This window comes from Urocitellus parryii, chromosome 10 (assembly GCF_045843805.1).
Source record: "Urocitellus parryii isolate mUroPar1 chromosome 10, mUroPar1.hap1, whole genome shotgun sequence".
NCBI classification, from domain to species: Eukaryota; Metazoa; Chordata; class Mammalia; order Rodentia; family Sciuridae; genus Urocitellus; species Urocitellus parryii.
The window spans coordinates 113,091,783-113,109,485 of NC_135540.1; the positions used below are offsets into that span (position 1 = coordinate 113,091,783).

The window sequence follows — 17,703 nt, forward strand, 5'->3', positions numbered from 1 at the left end:
GACAGTGTGGGCTCTGTCATTTGGGATGAGTGGATGAGAGGGAGCTGGTCAACAAGATTAAAGAGTGACAGAGGGGTCAAGGGTGGGGTGGGATCTTGGGAGCCTGGACAGCAGGACAAAGCCAGAACTGGGAAGGACTGCAGCACAGAGCTGCAGGAAGAGCCATGGATCTGCAAGGGCAGCTGCCTTCTGGGAAAAGCTGTTCACATATGTGCGTTTTTTAGAGAATCAGAGCTGGAACAACCGACAGGTGGAGCTGAAAGCTGACACGGAATTCATCTCATTTGTATGAAATTCACATTGGTTCAAGATGGTAATTTTGATGATCTTACTTTCATGAAAATAAAACCGGTATATCACTTACTATTTTGGGCTTCTGAAAAAAATGCATAACTTCTTTTCTTACAATAGTAAAAATTACTTATGGGCACCTGTAATCCATGAGTCCCTACCCAGACATCATGCTAAGGGTTGCATAGACGTGAATTCTCACTATGACCATCTGATGCATATGCCATTATTATATTTATTTTTAAATATAAACTGAGTCTCAGACAGCTTGCCTTGTTCAGGTGGAGTTTGATCTTTGAGTTAGTGCCTGGATATTTTAGGAAAAGATTGTTTTGGTACCACTGAGGAAAGAAGAGGTTCAAATACAGATATAGAACACTGATAATGGACCAAGAAAAAAAAACTCAGGAATGGCTTTGAGTTTGACCAAAGCAGGGACGGGGTGGGGGGGGGGAGGACTTTCTACAGGCTCTAAACATAGGATAAATTAGTCCTCAGTTTTAGAACTTCCAAATTCTTTCCCAATCCTGTATTCTACAAGTTTGCATTTATGCTATGACATGATTTTCTAACAGAAGCCCATATTTTAAAATGTAAAGAAAAGTGTTATGTTTCCACTGGGCTTTTAGCAGAGATGCAGAAATGAACAATCATAACTTGAAACAAACAAATAACACCCCCCCCCCCAAAACAAAGCAAAACAAAAACCTCTGAAATATCCCATGGATAACCGGGAAGGAGGGAACTGATCCCTCTATATAAGTGTAGCACCTGGTCACTCTCGTTCCTCATGGGGACCTCTCCCGGGCTCCTTAGGACTGTCCAGCCCTTTAATGCTACTTTTCCCACTATATGGAATGGCTTCCTTCCACCTCCTTTCCAATGCAAATACCTCACTTAAGATCAAGTTTCAAAATCCACATCCCACACAAAACCTCCCAGACTATGCCCAATCTGCAGTGATTTTACCTGGTCTTTGCAATCTTACATCCCTCGGGTCTCCTTACTCTATAATCTAGTATTTAATTATGTATTGCTTTATATACTTTTCTAGTTGTTTCATGAAAACTTTGGCTTCCCTCAGCAGGTTTATAAATTTCCCTTCCTACTTCAAAAACTGGGGTCTTTATTTGTTCTTGGTTAGCAGGCACCCTAACCACAGGGCAGTTGCTATCACAACCTCATTACCACAGGGGTGAGGCAATGAGGGTCACCTGATTTTTGCTGGTATGGGTAGGTACAACTAAAGTATTAAAAAATAAAACCTCAACTGAACTTAGGATCTATTTCCAAAGGAAGAGAGCCTTGATCCCAAGAGCATCAAATGAGAAAGATGAGGAAGAAAGGACCCAGAGATGACATGACGTCATACAACAGTGCCCATGCCAGCCCAGGAGGCTGACACTCCGACCTCCCCTCACCCAGAGGAGGGTCCTGGCCTTCCCTGTCTACTCTCTGCCTCCTGCTCTGAATGAATGTTCCTGCCTACTACTGTGGCTGTGCCCTTTGAGCAGTTCCAGCTTGCCCGAAAGGAATTGTGACATTTTAGTGGTGGGTGAGGCTACTCCTCTGTAGACAGTATATCAGTTGGGAATGCAGTTTTTGGAAGAAAGACACTATTTAAAAAGAAGAACACTATTCCTTTGAGAGTGCCATGGGATTGGGCAAATGAGTTAGAGACAGAAAATCAAGTCCAAGCTGGTATCAATCTCTGGGAGGCTCTGAAGCACAGACTCCTGTTTCAAGCTGGACGCCATATTTTATCACAATCAATTCTATCCACTTTACAACAGGAAGATACTGGCAGTAACAAAGTCAAGGAGAGCGCTCTTTGGAACAAGAAAGATGGAAGTAAGATGAGCAGGTCTACTGGAAAAGGGATTCCTTTAAAATGACCCTTGGGATGACACACTCAGAGTAGAAAACTTTTGGTGTCCTACATTGCAAGTGAGGATGAAGAGTGTCTTATTAAAATGAGGCAAAGTCCCATGTAGCATAGCTAACAACTTTCCTTATAGTCTAATAGGTATATACAAATGATTACCTGCCCCGGAAACAATGTACCAGCTCCTGCCATTGTTAAAGAGCCTACAGAATTAGAAAGAGGATATACAATGTCACTAGGTATTCAGAACCACAAGGGTTTACTGAAGTAGAGATTACTTGGAACCATGCAATTTCTCCAAGAGACTAACCAGGCTTTTCTAGGAATTTGGACCTATGTCCTGAGTCTAATTAGGATCTGGGTGGTTCCCAGGGGAAAAATCCATAAGGCCACCTTTTATTGGGAGTTCTGGTTACGATAAGTAGGAACTTCTGAAATAGCATAATTTCTTTCAGATCATAGAATTTTGTTTCTCTTAAAGTAAGGTATTTGGGGGAATATGTAGTCACCATAAAAACTTTTTACTGAAGGAAATTTAGAAAAAAAGCTCAAAAATGTGGCAAAAGGGAAATAAGAGCAGAATTACTGTCTTAGAAAAATAATCTCACCCCTATAATGTCTAATTAATTTGGGGGCTTCTAGTTACAATTTAAGAGCATAAATTAATGTTTACTCCATCAGTTACATTCCTAGAACTTGCTGCTAGAACTTGATGTTCCATTTCATGATAACTCATAAGACCTCTTCAGAAGTTATATTTATGCAAACATAAAGTGAAATTACAGTCCAGGTTGACAGACTCGGCATTTGCCTGGGTCACTGAACTTTGCTCTTGGAGACCAGGAAGCATGCTCAGGTGATAGGGTCATGATTTGGGTGTCTTCCCACCTGCATCTTTTTTGTAGAGTTTTGAGTGCTGTGAAAAAGAATTATGTCCTTTCCACTTCTCCAAGAAAGATATGATTTTATTCTTCAAAGAACAAAGCCCAGAGATAAGCAAAAATAAGATTCAGTGCAGAGCAGAAACTCAGCCTCTGGTGAAGACAAGTGGATTGAAGTCTGTATCCTGTGGCAGTGACAGTTTTGGCTTGATCAGTTAAACCAGTTTGAGCCTTTTGGGTGAGAGATGTAAGTGAGCTAAGCAAGTGTCATCTTCCTGATGATGTTTCTTATCCAAAGTGGAAAATATAATGCTATTTTGAGTTCTCTTATCTACTATTAAATTGCCTTACCTATTTTTACTTGGTATCAATAGTATTCCAGTGCTTTAAGTAACTCTGAATTTAAAGGGTTAAGTTAATTAAAAATAGTATATTTTTAATAAATTTTTGCCCTTTTTAACTAAAAAGAAAAAGATCCTTTAATATATATAATCAAAAATGGAAAGTCAAGCTCTGATAGCACCAGTGTGTTTATTTGTTTTCCCAAATGTAGTAAGTCTACTGAAATCCTAAACCAACAGGGGAAAGGAGGCATTTTAAAGACTGATTTATTTTTCCATACCATTGGACACCAATAATCTGAAGCTAAGAAAATAGTTTCATTGTTATGGATTGAATTGTGTCTTCCCAATTCCTTATGTGGAAATCCTGACTCCTAGTGCCTCAGAATGTGACCTTATTTGTTAGGGTTGTTGCAGGTGTAATTGGTGAAGATGAGATCATATTGGAGTAGGGGCTCTTATGAAACAGGGGAAAGTCATGTGCACAGGGAGAAGAGCAGGGGAAGATAGAGGCAGAGACCAGTATGATGTGTTTACATGCCAAAGAATGTCAAGATTCCAGAAGCCACCAGGAGCTAGGAGAGAGCAACCCAACAGATTTTCCCTCAAAGCCCCAGAAGGAATCAGCCCTGCCAACACCTGGATTTTGGACTTCTAGACACTAGGACTGGGAAATAGTTAATTTCTATCATTTAAGTCCCCCAGTTTGTGGTACTTTGTAATGGCAGCTCTAGCAAATGAATATACCCAAGTAGGAAGAAATGATCATTATCATAAACTGCTTATTTTAAAAGATGGGTTCATCTATAACAGAATTACACCAAAGAGAGAAAAATATCCATTCTTACCACCAGTTGCTGAGGAACAGAATTTGGCTTCTTGATGTTGATCTCAATGCTATTGTTGTCTTGTTTCACCTCCACGGGGGACCCATGGACTCTGGCCACACCTTCAAACATCTGGGATTTGGTGAGGGTCGGGGCAAGTGCTCCTGTGGGTCCCTCTTTTTCCTTCTCCTCCTCATCTCCATGGACCGTCTCTCCATTCATGCTGATTTTCCCATCTACCTATAAATCCACAACAAAACAAAACTGCTGTTCCCCAACCAAAGACGATAACAATATAATACATTCAGAATTGCCTGAAAGAATCATCAGTGATTAATCAGAATCCAAAATAAAATAAGGTTTCTCAAACATTTTCATTGGTTCTAGAAGTTAGGGTTTTTATAAATGACGTCTCTCCCCCACCCACCACCACCAGTCCTGGGGATTGAACTCAGGAGGACCTTACCACAGAGCTACACTCCCAATCCTTTTTATTTTTTATTTTGAGATAAGATCTCACTAAGTTGCCCAGGCTGGCTTTGAACTTGTGATCTTCCTGCCTCAGTCTCCCAAGTTGCTGGGATAACAGGTGTGCACCTGGCTATAAATGCCATCCTTAAGGGCTTTTTAAAAGATTGTCAGTCTTCTCAGGCGACTTTACTATTAGATTACATTTTATGCTCATCTGATGTATGGTGTGTTTTTACTTTCAAGTATAGAAAACCAAAGAATCTTAACACAAACACGTGCCACCTATTTGGGTTCTAGTAATTTTTTCATTAAGTTATCACTGCTATTTATAACTTGGACTTTTTTTTTTCTGGTTAGAATATAAATTAAGTGAAACCTACCTCAGATAAGGAATACTCTACAAGTTTTCATGGTGTATGGGTCCTTTTTCTGAAGCTATTGTGGAGGGCAGGGGATCTGATACTACAGCACATTGCAATATATCCCTTTTTCTAGTTGGTTTTACAACCCCAATTTTTGCAGGAAAAGAAGATCATGTATGTTAAAACATTTTTTTTTTAATTTTGTACTCACATCTTAGGGAGACAGTGAGAGCAAGAAGGAGGAGCAGACAGGGTGGTTAGCCTTGCTTATAAAAAGACATCTAGAAATCTCTGTCTTGAAGTTTGAGGCAGACTGCACTGTGATTATAAATAAGCTCTGAAGTCAGACGACTTAAGAGGGAATCCTGACTCTACCTCTCAGCAGCCATGGACTCTCTAGCAAATTTCTTACCCTCTGCACTCAACACAAAAGTGAACATGACAGTATCTCCATTGTAGTAGTGTTATGAAGATTATATTGTTAGGGGAAGAGGTTAATATGTGAACAGAGTTTCCCTCCTGATATTTCCTAGTAAGAACTGTCCTGTGTACATTACCTTTGGCCACAATTGCCATCCACCCACTCAGTGATGGAACTGTAGGCTATCAATAGGGGTGACAGTCATCAAGGCCAATGATAAGTCCAGGGGACAGATATTAGTGAGTGGTCGAAAGTGAACATCAGTTTTGAGACCTCTATTCAGGTACACAATGCACCCCTCCCGATGCTGTCTGAGGACTCAGCCACCGTCTAGCCCCAGTGGTGAAGGACAGGTCTACTCCGAGCCCAAGTTGTGCCATAAAAGTCATCTAATCATCACTCTTCTGTTTAAATGATCACATGACATTATTCATATAAAGGAAGGGAAGTGAACATCTAAATGATATGTGACATCACAGATACCCAATTAAATAAAGGTATTCCCTACCCCTGTGGTGGCTGCCTCAGTATGAAAGATTCTGTCATGGAATGTCATAGACCATTGCCATGGGCCCCAGGTGAAGGAAAGTACTCAAATACTCAGGTGGACCACAAGAGCATGTGTGCCGGTGTGTGTGTGTGTGTGTGTGTGTGTGTGTGTATGAGTCTGCAAGATTCATAGCTCATTTTATCCAGAAAATTTTATTTATTTATTCACTAAACATTTGCTGAGTGCCCACTGTGTCCTGGGCACCAATGCCAAGCTCTCAGGATGAAGCTATGAATAAAGAAGACACAGATGCAGCCTTGAAAGGAATAAACATCTCAATTTGATCCAGATGAGACAGCGGGGGGCATTTTTCTTTTGTTCTAGCAAAGCCTAAGGCATAGATTTTTCAGATTCAGAGTTACTTAAGCAAAGTAAGAAACATCCCTTGGACATTCAATGACAAAGATACATGGCATGATGTGGCCCAATGTATTGAGTTCCACAAACTTTTCTACTGTCATAATAGTCAATCTCCCAGTGATGAATTCTACCTTTGTGTTCTATTATGAACTCACTGGTATAAAGGGACAAGGGGAACTTATTTTTCTTTGAGGTCAAAATAAGACAAAAGATGAGTGCTTCCTCATAATATGAGGGAAAATACTGGCATCTGAAGAAGTGAGAAGACGTTTTGGTTGTCGCAGGTTCTTTGATTCTGGAAGATTATTTTATACATTCACTGTAAAACAATCTAGCTTTTTCCACTCAATGAAAACACTGTCTCATTTGAGGACTAACTATATCCCATGTTCCCATGTGTTCCGGGTATTTTTTTTTTCCAAATGTAGCATCTTTTGAACATGATTTGAATTTCTTCCTAAAGGAGGTATAGTTGTATATATTTTTATTTAAACCAAAAGCAGTTCAAATTTTGAGGAGTCTGCCATACCTCTAGATAGCTGGAGATACTAGATTATTAATACATTAGGATTTGTTTCCACTCTCTAGAAAGATCATGCCATTAAGTCAAACCAGAAAACAGACCTTGCTCATGGAGATGACTCAACTATCAATCTCACTGAAGTTCACGGACACTAACCATGGTAAATAAGAGGAACATCTACCCCTTAAGTATATGCCAACCAAATCCCCTGAGGCCCACACATGAACAATTATAAATATTAACACATTTGGCTTTTGTTTGATAAAAACAACACCGTTTTCTTGAGTCAGGATGTTATCTCTCTCCATTGACTACCTAGAGTTCAGCTTTGGTTCTACTCTTAAGTGACTCGTCCTACCTTAAAGGTCTTCAGAACCTCCTGAGAATTTTTGGGCTGGGAGTAAGGCTTGGGTGTCAGCATAGGCACTGCTTTGGGAGTGACAGTTTTGCTTGGAGATCCACTGCCAGCGGACGTGCTGGTGTCCAGAACACTGGCACGAGTAATGGTGGTTTCAACGGTGGCAGTGAATTTGGGTGGAGGCAGTGACTGTTGCCGCAGGTATTTCATAGGGTTTGGGTCATTTGGGAAGGAGGAGAAGTTTGGCTCTGTTGAATGGCTTCTTTCCAGAATTTTTGGCATCTCCAAGCGTTCGAGAACAGCCTCACTGATGGTGAACCTCTCGATGTACTGCTGAAGGATCCCTTCTGCCTCCTCCTGGGACCGTGCATTCTTATAGGCCTCGTGCAATTCTCTCTCTCTTCGCTCTCTAGAGGGTGGGCGTGGGACATGGGAGGAGCGAAACAAGAAAGGCAACAGTCATGACAATTGCAAAGAAGACCTTGGGAGGAATCAAAGTAGAGTAAAACCAAGAGTATCAACTCAAAGTGTTAGAACTTTCACAATCACTGACATGTTTTAGAAAAAGATAATGTTGTACATTGAAAAATATCAACAGAAAGAACCCACTTTTCTTGAACAATTTCTCTGTAGGTTTTGATGCTTTTCCTTCGTTCACTTGTCCCATCTTCTCCAGCTAGTAACTTCTCCATTTTTTTCCTTTCTTCCTCTTTCTTGATCAAGTCCTGAGAGGCACTTCTTCTACGACTCTTCCAACGAGCCAGGTCCTGGGGGGAGAGAGATAACACTCTTCTTCAGCTCGCACAGAATTCCTTTTCTACAATTTGGAGTTTAGTGAGCACTGATGCCAGACCCGGCTCTAGGCAAGGCCAGCCCCACACACTCCACTGTAAGTCTGGTAGGAAATAGGATGCTTCAAAGACAGGAAATATTCCCACATTATCTGTACTGTCCAGAGCAGGACAGCACATTTATTTAAACATGTCAGTGTGAAATATGCAATCGTATTTTATGTCATTTGCCACATAGAGCATGCCTCACCAGATAACTGTGAGAAACTTTATTTCTTCCTATTTATGATCTCTGCATTTTGTGACTAGATCTCTGACAATTAAATGGTAGAGATTAATTTATACAATTTCTTAATGGAAGGAAATAAAGGCAGAAAAAATATTGGCTTTGGAGTCTTACAGCTCTGGTGATTCTATATGTATTAGTTAACTGAATCCTTGGGACCAACCTTACCACAAATTCTACAGGTAGTTATAGCATAATGAAGAGTGAGGACTCTGAGGTCAGACAGATGGGATTGTGGCTAGGGGAAATAACCCAGCTCTAGCTTTTCCATGCTTTTGAATCTTGGGCATGTATCTCAGTTTCAGTATCTCTAAAATGGGGATAAGGACACCTCTGTTTACAGGTCTACTGGGTTAAATGGGATAATACAGGTAAGGCATAAGGCACATAGGCTCAATGTATTTGCAGATTCAGTCGTTACTACATTTCAACAACTTTAGAGAAGTTAACCACTTTGATTAATGGTACAGTCACATTTGGAACAGCTACCTCAGAGTGCCATGTGAGAATTAAACAAAACGATCCCCTATCCCTCCTCTCATCCCTAACTTCAAACCATTTGCTGGCTTTGGCTCTTTGCTCTCAGCACATAATCAATCTTACAGCCCTCTCATCCTCTTCCCCCTCCCACCCCTGATTGGAATCCTGACTCCTCCATCCACTAGCTGTGTGACTTTGGGCAAATGAGTTAGCAGGGCTGGGCTTTTCTGTGGAAGGGGGAATGATAATAGCTGGAAGTGCATTGAGTTCCTAAACCCTAAAAGGACTGAGTGGATCATCACATGTGAAGCCCTTAGAACACTGCCTGCTACTGGTACACTTCCAATGTTGGCAGTTACTGTTGCTGCCATCCTCCTCCTCCTCCAATTTAGAACCTCAAAAGACAGAGCATCTTCAATCCTGCATCCCATTCCAGTTGCCCGCCTCAGGCTCCTCTCTCCTTTCTGGCCAGGCTTTTGGCCAGGGCACCTGTGGCTATGGGTACTCTTCTTTATGCTATTGACCCTTCCTTTAACCCTCACGCTTACGGTATTGCCCCTGGGAATCCTCTGGGGCTCCCTTCCCCAGCAGGTCTTCAAGTCCAAGGCTACCCACCCGCTGGATTTTCTGCAGTGAGTAGTCTCCCCGCTGCCTGCCCGCACGCACGGCCTTGGCCGAAACTCACATCTTGCCATTTGTCGTCCTCTTCCCTCAGCTGGTTATTTATCAGCTGCAGCTGCTCCTGGCGGGCCCTGCTGTGCGGCAGCACCGCGGCCTCCTCCTCACACCGCATGTCAAACATACTCGTGCTCCTGAGGCCGAGACAGCAAAAACAAAACCCAGCCGTCAGCGCCCGCCTCGGCTCCGCACGCGCTGCCGCGCTCCGCCGCGTGGGGGCGCTACCGCCCCGACGCCGCTTCTTTCCCAGCCGCCGCCTGGGACGTGCTTGCCACCGCTCCCCCTGCGCAAAAGCCAAAATGGGACCGTCTTTGTCTTCAGTGATGCACCGAATGTGGGCCATTTGACAAGTAGGTGCCAAGGAAGAGCTCGGAAAAAGGTATTTGAAGCTCTGGGCTCCTCTCATTTGGAAATATATTTTAAAATACAATGAGAATTAAACCACATATAACATGGGGAGAATTTGTGGGGAGGAGTGCACTGTGCCACGAAGTGGAGCTGTATTGCAGTCAATGCTTCTTTGTGAAAACAGTTGGCTTAAGTGCTTCCTATGTGAATGAAGGCAATTTCTTCATTAAAAAAAAAAAATTCAGGTGACCTCAAGTTTAAGACACTCGCTTTTCCAATTTTATTTTACATGCATTTAACAACCACAAATTGATGTGTTTATTTCTTTTTATTTTCTATAAAATGGTAATTGAAGGCATCTTGGAATCTAGAAAGTAAGGTATTTTATGATCGACTAAAGAATAAAGTATATAAATCAGTATATACTTTGCATCCTAATATATTCATAGTAGTTTTATTTTTTTAGGATATCTCTGATTTTACTTTTATTTTATTTTAATTTTTCATCGTACTAGGGATTAAACCCAGGGGTGCTCTACCACTGAGCTACATCCTCAACCTTTTTTATTTAAAGACAGGTCTTGCTAAATTGCCCAGGCTAGCCTCAAAACTGTGATCCTCCTGCTTCCACCTTGAGTAGCTGGGATTACAGGCATGCACCACCATGCCTGGCCGAATTGATTCTTTTAAAAGAAAAAGGCTAGGGAAAGTAATTTTTAAAAATCCCTTAGATTTTGCATACAATTACTAAGTTCTATAGGAGCTTATTAAATGTTGGGCAAGACCAGAGGGCCTTTTCTCTGATGATCACGTAAACCTCTGTTACAGCAAAAGCTGAAGCAGCAAGAACACAGAAATAGCAACCAAAGCAAAATCCTCCTCTTTGGTTTGTTCTTTTTTTTCTTTCAAAGAAATGACTAGCTCTGGAAGAATCCAAAAAATCAAGAAATGGAGGGCCCTTAAAAGTTCACCGTTAACCATAAGGTACAGAAGACGGTTAAGTCCATTTTTGAAGCCAGCTGAACATATGGAAAAAGAAAAGCCATGCACTTAGACATCAGCTAGTTCCAGACATCAGCAGTGATGTCCAAAATCATTACCCTGCAACCAGTCACTGAACAGCAGCAGCAGGCAGCTTTGTGGGATGGATGCAAGGAGATCCTCAACAGGCAGCTCACTAGAGGGAGAAGACAAGCCCAGGGCCATGGCTGCCCCCACCCTCATTTCAGTCCATTCACAATGAAGCCGCAAGAATGGTCAGCACTCTCCCCTCTCTCCAGGTGGGGGACAACTTAAGTCTGACCCGAGAGAACTAACTCTGAAGACTGTCCTTTTTCTGTCTTTCTCCAGAGTATTCTAGTAATCCGACTGCACTGAAGGACTTCAGTGGAGGTTTATGAGCATAGAGATGGCAAAGCTCTGTGAAGCTGCTCTCACTGATTCTGTGGATCGTGTTGATTTCAGTGGCTGAGCCTTCCAGAAAAATAAACTGTAGTCCTCAAAAGAGAAGAAAGACTATGCTTTTTTTATTTTCCTATTTGGGGACTATTTATTAATGTTGGTTAATAAAGACTTAGAAACTTACAGGGCCAGGTATTAAAAAATGCATACATTTTTTAAACTTCATGATCAAAATTCTCTTAAGTCGGTTTTCCAGAAAGAGACTGAAAATTCCCTGAAATTCCTCTCACAATTAAAAGAAGGAAAAAAAATCTTACTTTTAAAACATTCAATCCAGTTAGTTATCTCTTAAGGTAATTGACAAAATCTTTGCTAAAATCTTAGAAGACCTAAATGTTCCTCAGTCAGGATCCTCTTAGAATCCATGGAGTGGCTAACAGATTGTGGGAGAGAGAGAGAGGAGGCCCCTTCTTTCAACATTGTCATCTCTAATTTCTTCTTCTTTCGTTTCTTTTTTTTTTTTTCTGTTCGTCACCTCTAATCTCTAAAGAGCAGGATTTTGTTTTAGGCCACAGTGGGTGGCCCGAGAGCAGGTCATCTTCTGGTACCCTAGGCAGAAAATGGCAGCCTTCTCCAGGATCCAGGATTTGGCTCTGTCACTCAAAGGGAATTGAGAATATGGGAGCAGGCCTTTAAGAATTGCCTTCCTCTGACCTGAGCTTCCATCTCTGCTCACACATTGAAGCTCTAATGAACTCAGCCCAAATGTGCCCCAAATCTGGCGACCTAAATAAAAAGAAAAATTCTGTTTGTTCTCTCTTATAAGAGGAAATACTGATTTTCCCCCAAGTTTGTCCTTCCTTTTTTTTTGTGTGTGTGTAATATCTTCATGTCATTTCAATAATAAAAAAAATGAACTGAGAAAGTTGAGAATTGGCAATATTAGATGGAAAGTGGGCTGAGTCACCATTCAGAAAACATCCCCTAGTTCAGAGGTTGGATGTGGCCTCCCAAATGAAGAAGTGCCCATCTGAGGAAGGGTGGGGGGTGGGGGTGTCAGGGGGAGCCCAGTTTCCAGAATATTAATGCGACTGGGACTAAATCTCTGCTTCTTGGCCACCAAAACCTATGCCGTTGGGCTGTTGGGACAACAGGTCTCCCTGCAGAGCTCAGGACTCTTTCTTGGGGTTGGGTGGGCATTTTTGAAGGATGAGATCAAATTTCCTCAAGGGGAGCCTAGAAATTATTTCTGGGCCAAGTCTAAGGTAAGAGAATTCAGACTCAAATGGCCCCTGACTCTCCCAAGGTACAGATTTCTTTGGGAGGGAGAGTGTTGGGAGAGAGGAATGTATAAGTGAGGAGAGGGGCAAGAAGGTGAAACTAAATCTACAGAAACATTCTACAGAGGTGGAAATTTCTCCCTTTGCCTGCATGGTAGGTCTGCCCCTGGCCCACATTCTCCTTCAAGGGCACATCTTTTTTGATTGGGCCGTAGTTTAAGAATGTGTCAATTGCTAATAAATATAATCTGTGCTGATAACTGCCTTTAAAAATTCTGGAAGAGGAAGGAGGAGGGAATAAACTAAAAATAGTATATATTTCTATTTAAAAACTTAACTCCTTAAATCAGCTTTTCTTCCTCCCACCACATTCTTCTAAGTTGTGTCTATTTCAAGCAGGAAATTTGGCTTTTAGGCTATTCCCAGGTGAGACCTCTAGGAAATAAGTTCCTTTAATTCTTCTTGGTCCATGGGGTTGGTTTTACAAACTTAGGGAGAGAAGGGAGGCCTCTTCCACACCCCTAAAAACTACTAACTTTTTTCTGTGTGTGAGATTTCATGTTCAGGTACAGACAGAATCCAAAAACTCTTGAATGTAGCTTCTTTTCTTTTACCTTGTAGGGCTTCCCCGAGATCTATTTTAAGCAAATTGCATGAGAGCTTTGCATCAATGAAGAAAAAAAAAATCCATTCTATCAAAATGTTTTTGCTCACCAAGTGTCAAAGTAGTATTTTGCCTATCAATCTTATATAATCCTCCTTTCAATGAATGTTAAATATTGCCACTGCAGGTTTTAAAAGTAATAACCAGGGCTCAGTTTTACAGACTGCTTAACTCCGTGCAGTCAGTCAAGTGCAGGCTGAATCGGGTTTTGAGGTATGTCAAAAACAAATTTCTGGATGGCAGGTAACTAGTCAAGTCGTACATGGAAACTTGGCAATGGAGTACGACAGCTCAGGGCTAACAGTCAGGGCTAAGCAAGCATCTTGAACACATACATGGAAAAATACAGTGTGAGATCTCTCTCTCTTTCTTTCTCTCTCTCTCTCTCTCTCTCTCTCTGCCTAATCTCATCATCATCAGTGGAAATACATTCTAAACCCTTATTCAAATGCCTCCGTCTGTGACTTGAAACTATGGCTCATAGTTTCAAGGAGAGCAGTCAGAAAGAAGGCTGGTGTTCACTCTTCCGAAGGCCTGACTTCCCAGCACGCCACACGGTGCCTCTTGTGGAGAGGCTGGAGGTCAGGGTGAGCAGTCTACTGATGATGGAATTAGATATCAATCATGTTTCTTAAGACACGAATTACTCAAATATGAAAAGGCTGCTATTCTGCTGAGAAAACATTTTGCCTTGGTTATTGGTGGCAGAAGGATCTGCATCTGGGAAAGCCATTTTGAAACAGAGTTAATGTGGTCACAAATGGGAGGATGTGGATTCATGTCAAATTTGAATGGAAGGTGTGGGATGGAGAACGAATCTCCCAGAAGAGTGAAAAGCCCGTAGCAGGGAGAGGAAGCCCCAAGTCATGTTTTACGTCCTTGACCCCTTGCTATGCCACGGAACTTGAACAAAACCCCAATGTTTGGGTCTCAAGCATGCCACAGTTTATATGACTCCAACCTGGGAGGAACTTGGGCTTCTGAATGTATAATTAGTGGTTGAAGATTTATTTTCTTAGTTTGAAAAAAATGTGACTAGAGGAATGACTGCTTCATTGTTAACTCTAAGCTCCAACATATTAAAAATCAAATGCAAAAACTCAGAATACTTTTAGTAATTCCGTGGTTCAGAAGGGGTACCACACTAACAGAGAACAACTTTAACATGCCCAGTCTATGAAAAGCAAATGTTAAGTTTCAAGCAGCAGCTGCATATTAGAATCATGCTTAAGTTGCTTTTTCATTCATCTTTTCTGCTCAGAACATATGTTCTGCATTCCAACGTCAAGTGCTTTGCTCCACGAGTGAGTTAACTATTCAGTTCACTGTGGTATCAGTTGCATTTCAATTAGTGGTAAGTACTGAAAGCATGCATTTTAGGCTAGCAATTAATGTAATCCTACGAATACAAGACCACTTACTCTGCGTCATCTGACACAGGAGTTCTCGGACCGTATCTACAAGACCAAATACAAAATTAGAGGACCGGCAAGGCAGAAAGTTAATGCTGAAACCAAGCTGAAAATAAAACTGCTGGGGAAGTACACATGTGCCAAACCTTTTTCGCTGATCATACTGGAAGAGAAGTGTTATTATACAATTAGCAATATTCATTTACTGCTGAAAAAATCAAAGAGAAGTCTCGATGCTTCTACAGAATGCAAAATTTGTACTAAAACCCAGAGAAGAATTGAAAATAATCCCATGCTACACACAAAGAAAGGATCTGTTCAATATAAACACAAAGAGGCTTAGGTGTAACACACGATGTTTAGAGAAGGCAGATTAAAACACAGACAAACATGTATTGTGGTCATTCAGAGTCAAAGTGTTCATGCTTTTATGTTTGGCAGTAATGGGCTGAAATGGACACCCAACGTACAAGCACACCCTCACTGACCCTGTCTCCGATGTGTTAATGCATTTGCACAAGTGATATCAAAGAGCGTTTCTGCAGTTTTCTGAAAGCAAACCAAAACTCCAACCAGAACCCCAATCAGTGCCTTCCGCATGCATTTGACAAAAACCACAATTCCTAGAAAACCGGTAGCCTTAATCAAAACCAGACTTGGATGATATTCCGTAACTGGAAAAACCAAAGTTTTCCCCAATCTCTTATATTCTTCCAATAATTTAGATCTATAAAGTTGTACCCTCTGTGACAGTCATTTTAAGTCTAAATGTGTTTGACAAAGCAAAGAAAACGATCAAGTTAGACAATTAGAACATCACAGGCATATTTTAAACACGTTTTTGAGAAAGCGGCTCCCACAAATGATGATCCCTTTAGCAAAGGTGCATTTTAAGGAACAGTACTTACCATTACTCTGAAAGCCTGCTCACTTCTGATGGTGGATGAAGAATTTTTTGCAGTAAAGAAAATATGTCCTTCTATGTTTATGAGCAATTACATTTTGGGGTTGACAGAAAAAAAAATTACCTGGATCCATAATAGCTTAAAGGAAAAAGGTAATTTCTAAAGGTTTCCTTTTATAATATTAGAGAAAATACCCTGCAATGCTTGGGTGCACACATAAATATATCCTTTTCTCTTAAACTTTTGTCATTCTAGAACTCTGCAGTTGATAATTATTTCATTGACAGTAAAGGCCATCAAACCAGCACAAAATCCCAAATCTCTGTTGAAACAGCCAAAGGCAAGGCAAGGAAAAGTTTGTGAATGTTTTACTTCTGGCAGTGGAAGACTCATATTCCGTTTCTCCAGGGATAGTTTTAAAAGATGCTAAAGTTAAACCTAACATTCTGAATGATCCCAAAGCACCACTACTTGAAGCAGGAGGATCCTTCCACATCAAGAGAAAAGTGCATGAGCACTCTGGATTCTAAAGACTACACAGATGTGTCCCAGTTGATAAGCAGGGCTGTCAGAATATGTTTATTCAAATACTGTGTTTCCTAAATTATCTTTGGAAGAGAGCAGAGAAACTATTTCTAATGGATGGCTAATGGAGGAATAATCTATTAATAGTTATGTGCTTTGTCTCTGGATAATTTATTAGCATTTAATGATGCATAATATACCTACAGAAAGTGCATCTACTACACATGCAATGAATATCAATGGATATCCACAAACTGAACATACCCATAGATTACTGTAGAGTGTTTTGTCCTATATGAAGGGACTCACAGCATGTACTCCTGAGTTCTGAGGCTCCGCTATGTTGCATGTAGGATGTATCTGAAACTAAATTGTTTCTACACAAAATGATTAGCAGCATTTCAAGAACTTCTCTGCCACAAAGAATGATTTACACTGAGATCTAAATTTCAAAGGGCAAGAATCTTTCTGTTTCGGTTCTCTGAATAAGACCAAAGGCCCTCAATAAGTATTTATTGAATAATTATTGGAGGCTGTGGAAATTGAAAAGAACAGCACAGCTCTGAAGATAACTTTGTTTTATTCCTTTACTATGCACTTGTGGATTTAAGGAATTCCCTCTCAGACTAATTTATTAGCTTTAAAGGGGCACAGTCTTGAGCAGAATTGCCTTTGCTGATAAAGAAAAGACAATTAGGGTTTGGGTTTCAAATGGTTTTCTCAGTTGTCCTACAAGAGATCAAAAAGTAAAGCTAAGTAAACCCCCCTCCCCCCCAAAAAATCACTAATAAGGAGATTTTTAAAATGCAAAGTAGGTGATTCAATAAGCCATGGTGTACAAATGGGAAATGGTGGCAGGTCACAGTTGGCATAAATATCCATCCCTCCCAAAGAAGTCAAATAAAGTTTGAGGGTATAGGGGTATTTAGAAAGACATAGGGAATGATCTATGTGCTTTCTACATTTAATGTAACTTTCAGCACTAACAAAGCATCTTGGAACCAATAATTAGTGGGTGATATGTTTGCATACTGAAAAATTAGCATTATCTTGAAGTGAGGGGGGAGATAGTTTTACTGCTCATCTAGGATTATTCTCCAGCACCCCACCCAGTGTTCAGCACATAGTAATTACTCAGTAAATATTTGTTGAAAGAAAACATTCCCAAGGTGCACGCTCGTTCTATCACAGAAGCATGTCACATAGTTAATCTAACTATACCTTCCTACCTTCAAACTCACAATTCATTCCCATTTGAATATAAAGAATTCTTTCAGAATCACAGAGTGATAGATGGAAGCAATGCTGAATTCCTCAGGTTTCTACCCTCTTTTCTAGTCACTTGATGACTATGATACTGATTTTAAAATTTTGAAATTACTTAATACTCTCTCTGCTGCCTCACTATACTCTGACCCACTGCCAACATGATCCTTTGAGAAGTGAAACCCACCACTTCTTGTTTTATACTTGTGCAAGACACTCCCCACTCCTTTACCATATACTGGTCAGGGAGATCACAACAAAAAATATATCATTCTTATTAAATGGCAACAGAGGATTCAATATATAGGACCTTGAATTCCAGGATTATTATTTCCCTACTCTTCTTCTTAAATAAAATTAGAGCATGGAATAGAAATCCAACCTCTAGAAGGCAATG

The 17,703-nt window shown here is 40.7% G+C and overlaps 1 protein-coding gene across 16 annotated transcripts in view; it reads right to left on the reverse strand.

Moving 5' to 3' along the window:
- Limch1 (LIM and calponin homology domains 1) overlaps nucleotides 1-17,703 on the reverse strand; it is a 313,082-nt gene that overhangs the window by 43,312 nt on the left and 252,067 nt on the right. For all 16 annotated transcript variants that reach the window (XM_026387247.2, XM_026387242.2, XM_026387234.2 and 13 more), the window contains 5 exons: nucleotides 14,620-14,655; nucleotides 9,513-9,639; nucleotides 7,880-8,037; nucleotides 7,271-7,679; nucleotides 4,247-4,465 (listed from right to left, as the gene is read on the reverse strand). In XM_026387247.2, coding sequence (XP_026243032.1) covers nucleotides 4,247-4,465; nucleotides 7,271-7,679; nucleotides 7,880-8,037; nucleotides 9,513-9,639; nucleotides 14,620-14,655 — 949 coding nt within the window. The remainder of the gene's footprint in view (nucleotides 1-4,246; nucleotides 4,466-7,270; nucleotides 7,680-7,879; nucleotides 8,038-9,512; nucleotides 9,640-14,619; nucleotides 14,656-17,703) is intronic.